The 14224-nt window shown below is 39.7% G+C and overlaps 2 protein-coding genes across 3 annotated transcripts; one reads left to right on the plus strand and one right to left on the minus strand.

Moving 5' to 3' along the window:
- Nucleotides 1-671: 671 nt before the first annotated feature.
- On the plus strand, nt 672-12332 carry mrs2 (magnesium transporter MRS2). The gene is made up of 12 exons (XM_035164233.2): nt 672-1522; nt 2901-2965; nt 3225-3261; nt 3713-3825; nt 7915-8076; nt 8197-8327; nt 8507-8623; nt 9190-9259; nt 9657-9739; nt 10119-10236; nt 10555-10659; nt 10840-12332. Exons 1-12 carry the CDS (start codon nt 1177-1179, stop codon nt 10897-10899), a joined length of 1407 nt encoding a protein of 468 aa, XP_035020124.2. The 5' UTR covers nt 672-1176; the 3' UTR covers nt 10900-12332.
- Nucleotides 4076-7225, minus strand: LOC118114041 (integrin beta-1-A). 2 transcript variants are annotated; one of them, XM_035164235.2, is made up of 7 exons: nt 7121-7225; nt 6279-6533; nt 5910-6114; nt 5674-5803; nt 5151-5457; nt 4777-5055; nt 4076-4519 (listed from the first exon to the last, which is right to left on the minus strand). In XM_035164235.2, the coding sequence occupies exons 2-7, from the start codon at nt 6530-6532 to the stop codon at nt 4315-4317; spliced, it is 1380 nt and encodes a 459-aa protein (XP_035020126.2). In that variant the 5' UTR covers nt 6533; nt 7121-7225; the 3' UTR covers nt 4076-4314. The 2 variants fall into 2 exon arrangements, with proteins under 2 accessions (XP_035020126.2, XP_035020125.2); XM_035164234.2 differs by having other exon boundaries at nt 5904-6114.
- Nucleotides 12333-14224: the final 1892 nt, after the last annotated feature.

Here is a 14224-nt window from a genome sequence, read left to right on the forward strand (position 1 = left end):
GGCTGCCGTAGAAAGGTCCTGAGCGTTTTATATCCAGACTATGGTCCTGGTAGAGGAACTACTTTATTGAGGGTCAGCGTAACATAGGTACTCATGGCAACACGTGTACATGCCACCCTTAGTTATGCTGCTATAGGTCTAGACTGCAGAGGGAACTCCCATCATGCACTGAGCACTACTCTTATTTATTTGACTACATTTCTCTCTCTCTCTCTCTCGCTCTCTCTCTCTCGCTCTCTCTCTCTCCTCCCCATCCCCCCCATCTCTCTCCTCTTTTCCACCCATCTCTCCTCTCCTCCCCATTTTTCTCTGCTCACCCCAACCGGTCGAGGCAGATGTCCGCCCACATTGAGTCTGGATCTGTCAGAGGTGTCTTCCAGTTAATGAGTGTTTTCTCTCCACAGTCCTCAAAATGCTGCTCATAGTGGGAACTGATGGGGTTATCTATAATTGTTAAGGTCTCGTCCTTCTATGCCATCCATCCACACACTGGCCTGTTTATTGACTAAAAATAAAAGCTGTTTAATTTCTCCAAAATGATCATGGAGATAAAATGCTAAATATTTTTGTGAACTCTCATTATGTTGTAGTGAAGGGCCGGGGTTTTTTTTTTTTCAGTTCGAGTGATTCACTTCGACACAGACGATCTTTCCCCGTTGGTCCCTGTCACCGCGGTGCATTGTGGTCAGGCACGCTGCTCTTGCTAGTGTCCTCTCCATCATGCTAACACCGGCGAGCTGCGTTTTGGGACCAAACCACAGCTTCACGTGCTGATTCAGCTCAGTCTGTTGTCATCGACAGGCAACAGACGTGTGTCCGTTGTGTCCTCGTTCACTGTCATGGTGGATTTTAAACGGATAATTAACAAAAAACACCAGTTGTCCAAGCTAACGGAGCTAGCATAACACGAAGGAGCTGCTGAAAACACCGTGAGGAAAGTTAGGAAGTGGCTCAGGCAGGAGCGTGTGACTGGTGTCACTGGAGTTGAACCAGTGTTTACACCAACTGCATCTGTCATGTTAATGTGTGGACACCTTTCATCCTCCTCGTGCCTGTGGATCCGGACTGTCACCACACACACAGCTGGAGGAAGAGACCACCAATGACACGGCTCAAGGATTTTACACATTCAACCTGAGTCCACGTCTGAGCCTCCTGAGGGGAACACCAGCCGCCATGTCCGCCTGTGTGAAGGCTGTGTGGGGTGGTGGTGGTGTGGAGACCAGGCTGCACAGGCTGCTGCTGGCTGGCTGCACGAGCTGCACCAGGGTGTATCTCCCCTTCAGTGGGAACTTTTATCCAAAGCGACCCTTCACTTGTCTCAGTGCTTTTTCCTCCTCGAGACGTGGCGTCACTCGAGGCCTCTGCCCACCGAAGTACACGGTGCCAGCAGGAAACAGGGACGTGTCCGTGCACAGCAGCAGGAGCTACAGTGATGCTGGATCGAGGCATCAACACAGAACATGTCAGTCCGGGGTGGGGAGAAAGGAGAAGCTGCTGCAGGAAGGAGCATCGTGGCCTGGTGAGCATGAGGGATGGGTTAGTTAAAGACATACTGACAACAGGTGATCTCACTGTTGCAGCTGGTATGAGACATATGCACATCTTTCACTGTCCAGTTTGTTTTAATACATGGCAACATTAACCTAGGTCATTTAATCATAGACTGATATTAGTCAATCACAGATATATTTGCAGTGTGTTTCTAAGGTTAAGTAAAAAGACTCTGCAGGACAGAACTGCCAGTAGGTTGTAGATCATGTTTCTGTATGTAATGTATTAAAGTCTAAAATATCAATATCAGCATTGATCTCTAAAATACAGTATCGCTCGGGCTCTAGTGTACCTGTAGATGAGAGTAAGTCTATATAGGTTTCATCTTTCCACTGTAGAGGGATATTAAAACCATGAAGAATCAATTACACGATAGCCCAGACCTAATGTCTTCCTGTCATTAATTGTCATCATTGTCGATAATAATGGCATCTGTGTAACTGACACTGTATTAAAGATGAACCCTGATAGATGTACACTACCGTTCAAAAGTTTGGGGTCACTTAGAAATTTCCTTATTTTTCAAAGAAAAGCACTGTTTTTTTCAATGAAGATAACATTAAATTAATCAGAAATACATTCAGGAACACACTTCAGGAAGCGTGGGGTGAAATTTCTACAGATTACCTCAACAAATTAACAGCTAGAATGCCAAAGGTCTGCAATGCTGTAATTGCTGCAAATGGAGCATTCTTTGACGAAAGCAAAGTTTGAAGAACAAAATTAATATTTCAAATAAAAATCATTATTTCTAACCTTGTCAATGTCTTGACTATATTTTCTATTCATTTTGCAACTCATTTGATAAATAAAAGTGTGAGTTTTCATGGAAAACACGAAATTGTCTGGGTGACCCCAAACTTTTGAACGGTAGTGTATATCGAAATGCAAAGATGCTTGGTTGAGTGATGATGAATCTACTTTGCAGGTTCAATACACATCTGCAGGGGTTGTTTTTCAACATAGAAATTCATTTGCCATCTTTTGTAGCTCCTCTACTGTAAATGCTTTTTTTCCCAAATGATTTTGACACCTTCAAAAAGGTCCTGAAACAGAACATGGAGAGGTTTCTTTTTGATCGAGTATCCTTGAAACTCCCCCCAATCGTAACCAGTTAGCTGTTCAACATCATTAGGATTTAAGTGTTAAAATGAGTTCATGAATGTCAATCCAGTGAAATAACAGAGCTCAGTATATTCATATTATAACTATCATTATGGCTGCAGTCAAGCACAAACAAATTATAATTTTCCAGTGCCTACATCTCTATAGTGTATCTCTACAATTGTGTAGCTTCATGGTTGAAATATTTTGCTTCACATGTAGTTTTGTCTTTTTTTTCACAGTGTCCCTTGTCCGCTGCAGAGTGACAGATGCCCCGATTTCCAGCGTGCTTCCAGCTTTCGTAGTGGTAAGAAATTCACTGAGAGCAGTTGGCCAGAATAATTTCAGTGGTTGCTGAACATACCACTGTTAGATCTAAGACATTTTTAATGGAAAGGTGCTAATGTGAAAACAGATGCAGATTGGAACTAATCTTGATTCCCAAACAATATCAGACCAATCTACTGTTGTACACTTATGTATTGAAATATGTTAAAACTGGCTGTTTGAAAAACTGTGATCCCTCGATGTAGTAAAATTGTTTTTATATTTTAATTATTTCACAGATGAAATTTGACCAGGAAGGAAATGTGACATCATTTGGTAAGTGAAAATAATTCCTATTAACAATTGACTGACTTCCCTGATTTGTTTAAAATCAAGGTTTTCTCATAAATTGATAATTGTCTATCTCGTATCTGGTAATGTCACCACTTGGCACCAAAGTGTAGGTATCAAAATATCTCAGAATTTCACATTTTCAAGCTAGTCAAGCACAGTTGGACACAATACTGTTGCTCACCACTGCTCTGTTACTTCTGCTGTGACCTGTGCTGTGACCCTCGTGGTTTGACTTTGCTCCCTCACTCTGTTATGTTGCAGAACGAGTTGTTCTTTGTCATTATTGTACAAGATTTGCTAAAATGAACATTCTGGATTTGGTGTAGATTCCTACACCATATGAAGTCAGAAATACATGGCATAGAATTGTGTCTAGATTATTAGTCTTTGCTGCTGCTTTTCTTACTGAAGTAATTATTTTTTTCTCCTACAGAGAAGAAGAAAACCGAGCTTTGCCAGGAGCTAAGTCTTCAGGCCAGAGACCTTCGCTTTCAGCACAGTACCAGCCTCACTGCCAGAAACAACTGCATCATCTTACGAATGGCGGTATGCTCTCTTCCTGTCTTATAAGCACACTCAATGAATCATGAGACATTTCTGTCGTCAACCAAATTGAGGAAACATTCTCTGACCAAAAGTTGAGGCCAAAAATAAATAAACCAAAAACTCTTTTCCTGCTTATGCAGGACTTAAAACAGCTAAATTTTAAACCCGAGACATTCAGCCCGTCTCTAAATGAGACATGATGCCACCACGTGGATGTTATGGTGCAGTTAAGTAATGACAACTGGAAACATTTGCAAAGCAGAAAGATTTATGACGTTCTAGTTTCATAACATTGTTTTCAAGGTTATAAATTATTTTATTAGACTATTTCTCAATAATTACAAAGAATAAGATTGTTAATAGAACAAAGTAACAGATTTAATAATGTCAGCAACTAAAATTCAATGCATGTAGCTGATATTACAACTGAGACCGAAAAAATCATTTTGACAAATTGGGATACATTTCGTCTCACACACTCCCCTCCGATCACTTCGACAGTCCATGGGGACAATCCTTAGCCCGCGCCACAATTGACTGTCCACCAGAGGGTGTGTGTGAGAAGGTGTAGTAGAAGTAACAAGAGTCATGGCGGCTTATCATTTTACAGAATGAAATGTTTTCTTCAGGTTGAGGCATATCATCTCTGGTCTCCACCACGGTCACACTGAGGGAGCCACATTGTTGGTCACACCTGATGCCGAGTGAGAGAGCACAAGCAATTCAGGAATTATAAACAAGATCATAAATAGGTATTTTTGCATTCAAATTATAGAATAAAATAATTGGGGGCCTTCTTAATTAACAGTAATCTATAGTGCGGAAGTGGAATAAAAGAAAGAGTGTCATGTCTCAAATCAGAAAAAGGTCAGTATGTTATCTTCAGAGGAAGCAACAGATAGTTTTTAGTTGGAGTTAATCACATTTTCTCGTAACCCCCTGTATTCTCACCTGTCCTTCTTCCTTCCCGTCCCAAACACCCGACACTCCACACACTCCATGTGCTGCTGACATGTGTTCTGACAGTAAGGGCAGCTCTCACAGGTCGGGCCAGTGAATGGTGGCTCACATTTACATTTGCCGCACAGACACATCCCTCTACCGCTGCACAGCTGCTGGTTTGTTGCCATACAGGAGGCAGTTTCCATGGAGCAGCTGCAGTCTTCATCGGTCCAGTCGTCCTCACACAAGCAGCGTCCACATTCGCACATCCCATGGCCTCCGCATATTCTGTTGGACATGAATCGTAGTCTTTTAAATATATATCTGTATTTGTAATTAAGTAGAGTAGACAGGATTAGATAACTGCTTTTCACACATCATACTTGGCGTTGGCGTAAGGACAGTCAAAGTTGCTGCACTCGCAGAATCGTCCGCTGTATCTTTGTTGGGGGTTAGCTCGCGCCTCGCACTCACAGAAGCCGTCCACACACTCCCCCCTGCCGCTGCACACAGGGGCCTTTGGGCGTGAGCGACAGAAGTCTACATTTTGCGAAAAAGATGAATCTTTGTCCCTCTGGCAGTTTTGTCCGGTGTAAGAATCGTAGCACTCACACTGGCCACACATCAGAGCTCCGTGGCCACTGCAGGCAACGCTGCTTTCCTCGCGGCTTCTCGAGCAGTCACACTGACCTGAATGAATGAATGAATGTATGTATTCATAGTATTATAGATGAGTGCTGTTTGTTCCTTCTTCTGACACAGTTAACTTCATATTAATTGTACTTATTGAATGAGCTATTTCATTAGGACTGAGTTTATCTCATTGTCTTCATTTCAGGGCTTTTCTAATACTCATCTTTTTCACCATATATATAAACTATAGTCGGGTTCTGCGGTTGTACTCACAATCCAGAGATATTTCTAACTTCACACTCAATGAAAAGCCTCTGGGTGTGATGTGGACAAACCAGGGCCCAGTCTGGTTCTGGTTTGAGTCATCACTCTTACTGGGACACTGGGCAGCCTCCACAGTCACCTAGAGAACAAAGCATTTGTTATTATAGCAAAATCTGTTTTTAACATGAGACTTTGGCTCCTAATGTCCTGTGCAATACATCAGTCTACATTTTGGTGACCTGTACAAACAAGGGGTGTCCAGTCATGACTCTACTGAGTGTGATGTTGACTCCCGCTGGCACATTGGTGGTGTCTGTCGTCAGCTCTGGGACAGACTGCTCTGTCGGCATGGTGATAGTTAGAGGGAAAGTCTGGCTCACACCCGGCCTCAAACGGACGGAGAACTCCTGGGGCTGGAGGAACAGGGTCTTGGTATCTGCTGGTTCTGTGCTGCAGAGGTTCAGGAGTCACAAGCAGCATGATGAATAACTAAGAAGTAATTGTGGCCTTGAACAAATTATGAAACTATAATATAGCAACACTTATATCAGCATAATTTGATACATGTTTTTGTTTTTCCCCGTGTGGTTTCACAGAGGATCTTAAAAACTTACCTGCTCTCATTCTTGACCACCTGCACCAAGCCCTGAGGGTTGTATATATGACTTTTAGGGCAGCCTGCTCTCCGCAGCCCCTTCATGCTATGACACCGAATGTCAGGATCAGGGGCAGTGCACCACGCACATTCCGGACCAGACTGGATGCACTCGTCGCAGCTGGAAGCAGATGTGAGACATGTTTGTTTTCTGGCCCAGCTGGGACACAGCAGAGCCAGCAGCAGGCAGAGACAGAGCAGCTTCACAGCCATCCTGCAATTAAACATTAGAAGGATGTTATTGAAAGTAGAAATTTAGTCATCAAGCATCAGTTTCAATATAAGAAATTATATAAGCAAAAGAACAACCAGTAAAATATAAATAGGCAAAGTTCTCATATGTTAAATTATTTTCTATTTATCTTTTTTTCTGTATGTTTTAATAGTCCAATCTTCTGGGTCACTTTTAAAACTGAAATTTAAAAATTAATTATTATTATTATTATTATTATTACACAAAATACACTGCCTGCTCAACAGCAAAGAAGTAGGACTGGAGTCGGGCCTGTTTGTATTTACTTACAGTTTTAAAACAGTGTCAGGTTTGAAGATGTAAATACACCATGCACCAGCATTAGGAACTGTATTTCTGTCTAAACTTTAAAGATAAAACAAAACAAAACAACTAATTTTCTTACTAACTAACTAAGTCTTACTTGACCATAAGAAAAACAAAGTAAAGAAGTGTGCATCAAGTAATCTGCAGTAATATTCATATAAGTTGTAGTTTGTCTGGTGCTGTGATTGATTATGTGCTAAATAAATCTAAAACATCAATAAAGAGCAGTGCTGATGTGTTACCTGAAGTAGTGAAAGCTGTCTGTGCTGTAGCTGCGTCCTGGGCCGACGAGCTTCGGTCGTATATCGGTCCTGTGTGAATTCTGCTTGAGACCCCCTCAGATCACATCTGGGTGCTTGGTTACACAACAACTGTTTCTCAATTACCAGGTCATTCGCTGCAAATATTGACAGATCAGAGTCAACTATTGAGCTTGTAGTCTCCCAAACACAGATCTTCACGCACCGACATAGTTGCACACACTCGTTCACATCAACATGTGAAATGTCCTGTAGATAATCCTGATAGTAAAAAGCCTAAAAGGTAAATTAAACTGAGTTACTTTTAGGATTCCCAGACTTGGAGTCAGTACTTTCTAATGTAGCTGCCACCATCCCCTTCAGTTGACATGTTCATCTGTGTCCTCTACGTGTGTGGCACCTTTTTCATCCTGAGATAATTGTATTTTTCCAGTTTAACGTCCATCATCAGCACGTCCACTTTCTCACTGTGAATTTGCCTAAACTTGTCCTGCTGTTTTCTCACAAGGGATCACACTGACATTTCCAGACAATTTACGATTAGGCTGGCAGGAATAGTTCTGGAAAATGTCTGGAGCAACACACTCTGACATTTACATTCTCACATACACCCCTTCTGGATTTCAGGGAAATGTTCTGACTTCCGTGCATGTCTGAAAGCTGCTTTACCGACGAAATTCATGTAACTTTAAACTGATTCACCTTTATGATCTTTATGAGTACATGTTTCAGTACTTTCTAACATAGCTGCTAACATCCCGCCTGTCTTCCCATAGTCTCTGAAAGCCATCGTAACGCCAGAGTCCCTCTTGGTGTTGGATTTCCGTGGTCTGGGATTGGAACGCTGGTTGGTACTGGAGCTCGCTCCTCAGCTGGCCTCACAGACACACTCTCTGCCCTTTGAGTTCAGAGCACTGGAGGCCATACTGCAGCACAAGGTGAGACTGATTTCAGGGTATCCAAGCATTTTCTAACCAAGATGAAACCTCTTTGTAAACAGAGGACATACGTGAGGTGAAGGCTTGTACATGCGTTTGTTTATGTATCTGTGTCAATAGGTTAACACGCTACAAACCCGGCTGAATGAGGTCGAGCCAGTAATATTGGATGTGTTGGAATCCTTAGTGGATCCTAAAATCCTTTCTGCTGACAGAAGTAAACTACACATACTTCTGCAGAACAGCAAGAGGTAACGCACACAGCCATACAACTTGACATAGCTTGTAAATACTCCTATGAACGAGGCTAGACTAGGTGGAGCAGGGGATTGCAGTTTTCTGTCACTGCTTCTCATCCGCCAACATGCACACTGGTAGTTTTAGACCTTAACATTCACATATCGTCTTGTCTCTCTTGTTTCCCTGACAGTTTATCAGAGTTGGAAACAGACATAAAGGTTTTTAAGGAATCCTTGCTGAAGATTTTGGATGAGGACGAGATTATTGAAGAACTCTGTCTGACCAAGTGGACCGACCCCAGAGTTTTGTATGTTACACATGCACTCACATATACTTACACAAATAGTATGAGCAGGTTTCTTGTCAAAGTCTGTTTAAGCCTTGAATAGGATTTTGCTTTTTGTCTGTACTGTTTTGTCCTCATTGGTAGGGTTAGATTATGTCAGGGTTTTGTATTACAGAAACCACTGTTTGGTGGCAGGTAAAAGTTAGGTAGGAGTTTGAAAATCCCAGAAAATGATTGTTTGGGATTAGAGATCAATTTGGTTTCAAGTTGTGCTAATCTATGTGCACAAATAATATTTGCTAATTAATCAAAAACAACAGATTTGACTGAAATACTTTTGGATTTGTTTGTTTCCAACTTCAACAACAACTGCAAAGAATGCAAGTGATAATCCTTCACTTTGTTGATGAAATATGGAATGACCATTAAGCATTGATATTGATATACAAAATAAGGAAATATTTAATGTTTTATAAGTTATCTGGGTTGTGCAGAGATTTCAATCCAAAGTCAAATGCCTCATCCATTAGGCCACGTGGCCAAATGTGAAGGGATTTATTGATATGACTCTTTGTCTGCCTTTCTAGTGAGGAGAGCAGTTTGGGCATTGACCATGCTGAGGAGATGGAACTGTTACTGGAGAATTACTACATGCAGGTATCACCATCCCACATAGCAACTCTGGCAGTTTTTTTATTATTATTAATTCTAATTTTAGATATTCAAATTGACTAGTGTATGCTCCTCAATGGATTAATTTAATTTGTCTGAAATTGTGAACTAACTACAATGCAGTGACTCAACTGAAGCAGATTCAAAGCTACAAGGAGATTTTCATAATGGTCTCTTTAAGACTTGTGGACAAAATGACACATTTTTTTGTCTTCAAAAGTTGTATCTCCTATTCTGTTTGTTTTGATTTGAAAAACAATACAATATTAATGTCATCTAATCAAAATCTGAAATAAATATTGTTGCCTGGGGGGGAGATGGGTCATGTACAGTGAGTGAGAGTGTGCGTTGATTGTGAGTGAATGTGAACTGCTCCATTCAGGCTGAGGAGCTGGGGAACAAGGCCAGAGAACTGAAAGGGCTGATAGACGACTCTGAGAGTGTCATCTTTATCAATCTAGACAGGTACACTGAACACACACACACACACACACACACACACACACACACACACACACACTGGGTGTACACTACCTATACCATTACCTACAGTATGTGTATGTATAATCTTGAATAACTCACAACCCAGTGATTATAAGAGCTGGAAGTAGAGGTACCTTTAACTGCCTTATTATTCTGTGGTATGCAGAATATGTTTACTGTTCATAGTGTGTTTTTATAAGACTTATCATTTACAGCATTTTGTGTGAAACTGCTTTGATAACATTGAAACTCACAATGGGTGTAATTGCTGTTCTCTTTTCGCTCTGACTCTCAGACATGATTAAGAACCATATTTTTATTCTCCTCATACAGAACGAGTTGTCTGTCTGTTTTATTGCAGCCATCGTAACGTGATGATGCGTCTGAACCTGCAGCTGACCATGGGTTCCTTCTCCCTCACCTTGTTCGGTCTGATAGGAGTGGCCTTCGGAATGAATTTGACGTCGTGCTTTGAAGAGGTGAGAAACCTCTCTGGCAAAGAATTACATTGCGTGTGGTGTTTGACTGTTGTGTTTGCTGTTTACAACCCACAAATATTAGGGTATTCTTGCTTGCTTTACTTTTTTCTGATGTTTGCACGGTCAATTTGATAAAAATGAGCAACTTAAAGACAAATGGTAAGATTCAGATAATAAAATGATTTATTAGATTTAAAATTTAGTTTATATTTTAGTGTGTTTTTCATGTATTTCTCATTCATGTTCACTGTACACACAGTTTTTCTGTGTTTATACCTTTATATATTTTTGTGTTTTACTTTTGGTGTTTATTACCAGGACCCTCGTGTTTTCTGGCTGGTAACGGGCTTCATGTTCTTGGGCAGCGGGCTGATATGGCGACGACTGCTGTCATTTCTGGGACGACATCTAGAGCCCTCACTGGTAATGGACACTTACACAGCCACAATATGTAGAATATGTCATCTCTGCACGTGCATGTTCTGAGGCTCCTCCTCACCCCAAAGTCCTGATAGATACATTCATGGGTCATCATTTTATTTATTGTCAAATGAGTGGCTAAAGCTCAGGTCACAAATGTAATTTCTTCTGTTTGTGATGCAGATCCCTCCAGTTTGGAAGAGAAGTCTGAAAGCATCAGATGTCAAACCAGGAATCAGATGAAGTGCCACCTTTGCTCCTTAAACTGACATCACACAGACTCTGTAGCTTTAAAGATTAATCTTTTAACTTACCTCATTTTTTTACTCTCCCATGACTATGGCAGAGATCGAGACTACATCCAAAGGTCTGGAGATTCCACTGTGTCCTTATATCCCTCACACTGTGTTGGAGCAGTTTCAGATGCGTGGATGTCTTCATATTTAATCATATCTGTGGATAAAACATGTGGGTATTGCTCTGTCATCACAGATTTTATGGGCGTATGTGTAGGTGAAAGGCAGCAGCAGTTGAAGTGAAACCAAACTTATATGATAGTCAGCTTACATGCAGTTGTACCTTCCCTCATTTCATAGTTGAAAAATGTTTCTTAAATGGAGCCATGCGACTCTATTAAGTCTCTTTTAAAACTCTTTGTTAAGCTCAGTAGTAACAGTTTGCTACATCAGTCAGTACTTTTCTAAACAGACCCTTTCCACTACGGACATTTTGACTTGTCAAAGCAGGAAAAGGCACAGGTGTAAATAATGTGAACGCTGGCTCCGTCCATTACATGTCGCAGTAAGTCATGTCCCTGAGTGAGCATCCAGTCTTCTGGATGGTTTGCAGGGACTGTTCATGAAACAGGGATTTATCAGATGATAACCTTGTTTTTTTTGTTCTGTAACATGTGGCTAAGCTGCCTCTGCAGTTCTTTTTCTCTTTCTTAAAAAACAAACAGAAAAACAATTATCTATATTTTTTTATTAACTGTCTTACTTTATGGTTTTGTCTCAAATTGACATTTGCCCTAAAATCAAAGGCTCTTATTACACATACATGACAATGACTGTGACTGCTTCTAAAGCTGGGTTAACTTTTATTAACTTTACACCAAAACATTTTTCATAGATCTTAAAATACACAATTACAATAAATTTAAATAAAATGCTAAAACAATATTAATTTAAATGTGGGAAGTCTGTGTAGACAGACTTTACATGCATAAGCCTACCACCAACTGAAACCTTTGTCATTCTAGGGCAAAGCAAACTTTAGTGGCCTCACAGTGGTTCAGAATACACGCAAGGGGTCAAAAATAAATCTCAGGGGTCATGAGATGATTATCCGAGAGCAGAAAAATAAAAATATCTCCTCAAAATCACATTTCCTTTTTCTAATTTTCTGTAATTTTTCTCTTAACCATGACTGAATGGTCTGATCTATCCCTCTGGGCCTCTAAAAAAGCCCTCTTTGGTTGAACTGGTCAAGGCCAATCGATTTATGATGAAGACGTTGGTAGATTTGGCTTCATCTTCAGGGTTCACAACCAATACGTGTTAGAATCCCTCCTTCTTGTACTGTGTCTTATTTATAACAAGTTCAGCCAGACCCTTCATATTTTGGCTGTTGTCTCCTGTATTATACAAGTTGCCAATAAAAATATTCACAATGTTCTTAGTTGTTCACGTGTGTTGTTTCTCAATGGATGTAATTCAGTTTCTCTATCACCAAATGACCAAAAAAACAGCTTAAGATATAAAAAATGTTTGTACAACAGCAAATAAATGTATTTTGATTGATATTTCAGTGCCATGATGGATGTAACTGATGCTGTTTGTGTTGTTCTTTTGTGATGCTGTAACCATTCGTCTGCACTAGAGGGCGGCATATCTACAGTTTTCAATCCTATTCGTTGGCTGATGCTCCTCCACATTACACCTTGGTTAGCCCTTTATTTGGGGTGTAATCCAAGTATGATGAAATCAGTGTGGGATACAGGAATGATCATTAATCTTAATGTGTTTATCAGTTACTTTGCAATAAATAGCTGACTTTTGTTCGTAGAAATGTTACGATTTGACGCTGAACTTCATTTATCACAAGCTGAATACCAAATGTCGTATTTTCATTCAAACTAGTGTTTAAGTTATTTTAACTTCTAACTACTGAATATGGCGAGCAACAACCCAGAGGTGTCCACAAGACAATGACTTTCAGATTAGTGTTAATTCACATACTTTCATACATCCTACACTAATTCAGGGCTTGCTACTATTCATTCTAAATTGATAGTCATGCTTAACATAACAATCTTTAATATTTGTTAACAGTACACAATGGTACAATAAACCTTATCATTAAGGAGAGTTTGTACATTAATACATTGTGAGAGCTGGCAAAGAAATAAATATAGTAATTGAAGAAGCACTTAAATCTTTTACTTAAGTAGTAGTACCAATATCACAGTATAAAAATACTCCAGTAAAAGAGCAAGATACTCATAAACCCCCCCCTGTGACTGAAACATATACTAACACTGTTGTCTCAGTGTGTAAGCAGTGTCTTACTGTTGTAGCTGCTTGAGGGGGGACTTGTTATAAGTTCTATATACAGTCAGCTGGTTTAGTCCAATGGTCACAAGATGAATCTGGTGCATCCTGTCATTATCAGTGGGAAGGGAAAATGACTTCTGATACACAAACCTTTGTTCATGTTTTTAGTGTTCCTGCTTTCTCTTCGTCCAGTCCCTTGGGGCCTCGATTGGAAGCTGCATGTCCAACCATCTTTTGTATTTTATGACTTTAGAAAAAAACTATTCATGTAACATTTTAATTGGAAAGGTAAGTAGTGATGAAAGCTGTCAGATAAATATAGTGTTATTGACAGATGGATGGATAGATAGATAGATAGATAGATAGAAGGATAGAAGGATAGATAGATAGATAGAAGGATAGATAGATAGATAGAAGGATAGATAGATAGATAAAAGGATAGATAGATATATAGAAGGATAGATAGATAGATAAAAGGATAGATAGATAGATAGAAGGATAGATAGATAGATAGATAAAAGGATAGATAGATAGAAGGATAGAAGGATAGATAGATAGATAAAAGGATAGATAGAAGGATAGATATATAGATAGAAGGATAGACAGATAGATAGAAGGATAGATAGATAGATAGATAGATAGATAGATAGATAGATAGAAGGATAGATAGATAGAAGGATAGAAGGATAGATAGATAGATAAAAGGATAGATAGATAGATAGAAGGATAGATAGAAGGATAGATATATAGATAGAAGGATATATAGATAGATAGAAGGATAGATATATAGATAGAAGGATATATAGATAGATAGAAGGATAGAAGGATAGATAGATAGATAAAAGGATAGATAGATAGATAGAAGGATAGATAGAAGGATAGATATATAGATAGAAGGATATATAGATAGATAGAAGGATATAGATAGATAAAAGGATAGATAGATAGATAGAAGGATAGATAAAAATGTAACACTTCTAAGCATGTGACTATGTGTGGGTGTGTGGATGTCC

This window comes from Hippoglossus stenolepis, chromosome 8, assembly GCF_022539355.2.
Source record: "Hippoglossus stenolepis isolate QCI-W04-F060 chromosome 8, HSTE1.2, whole genome shotgun sequence".
In the NCBI taxonomy this organism is placed as follows: Eukaryota; Metazoa; Chordata; class Actinopteri; order Pleuronectiformes; family Pleuronectidae; genus Hippoglossus; species Hippoglossus stenolepis.

Coding starts and splice junctions, on each gene's coding strand:
- mrs2 (XM_035164233.2), top strand. CDS start 1,177: ATGTCCGCCTGTGTGAAGGCTGTGTGGGGTGGTGGTGGTGTGGAGACC. Junction 2,966..3,224: donor TGCTTCCAGCTTTCGTAGTG/GTAAGAAATTCA, acceptor ATTATTTCACAG/ATGAAATTTGACCAGGAAGG. Junction 9,740..10,118: donor ATCTTTATCAATCTAGACAG/GTACACTGAACA, acceptor GTTTTATTGCAG/CCATCGTAACGTGATGATGC.
- LOC118114041 (XM_035164234.2), bottom strand. CDS start 6,532: ATGGCTGTGAAGCTGCTCTGTCTCTGCCTGCTGCTGGCTCTGCTGTGT. Junction 5,804..5,903: donor GACACCCCTTGTTTGTACAG/GTCACCAAAATG, acceptor TTTGTTCTCTAG/GTGACTGTGGAGGCTGCCCA. Junction 4,520..4,776: donor ACGGGAAGGAAGAAGGACAG/GTGAGAATACAG, acceptor ACTCGGCATCAG/GTGTGACCAACAATGTGGCT.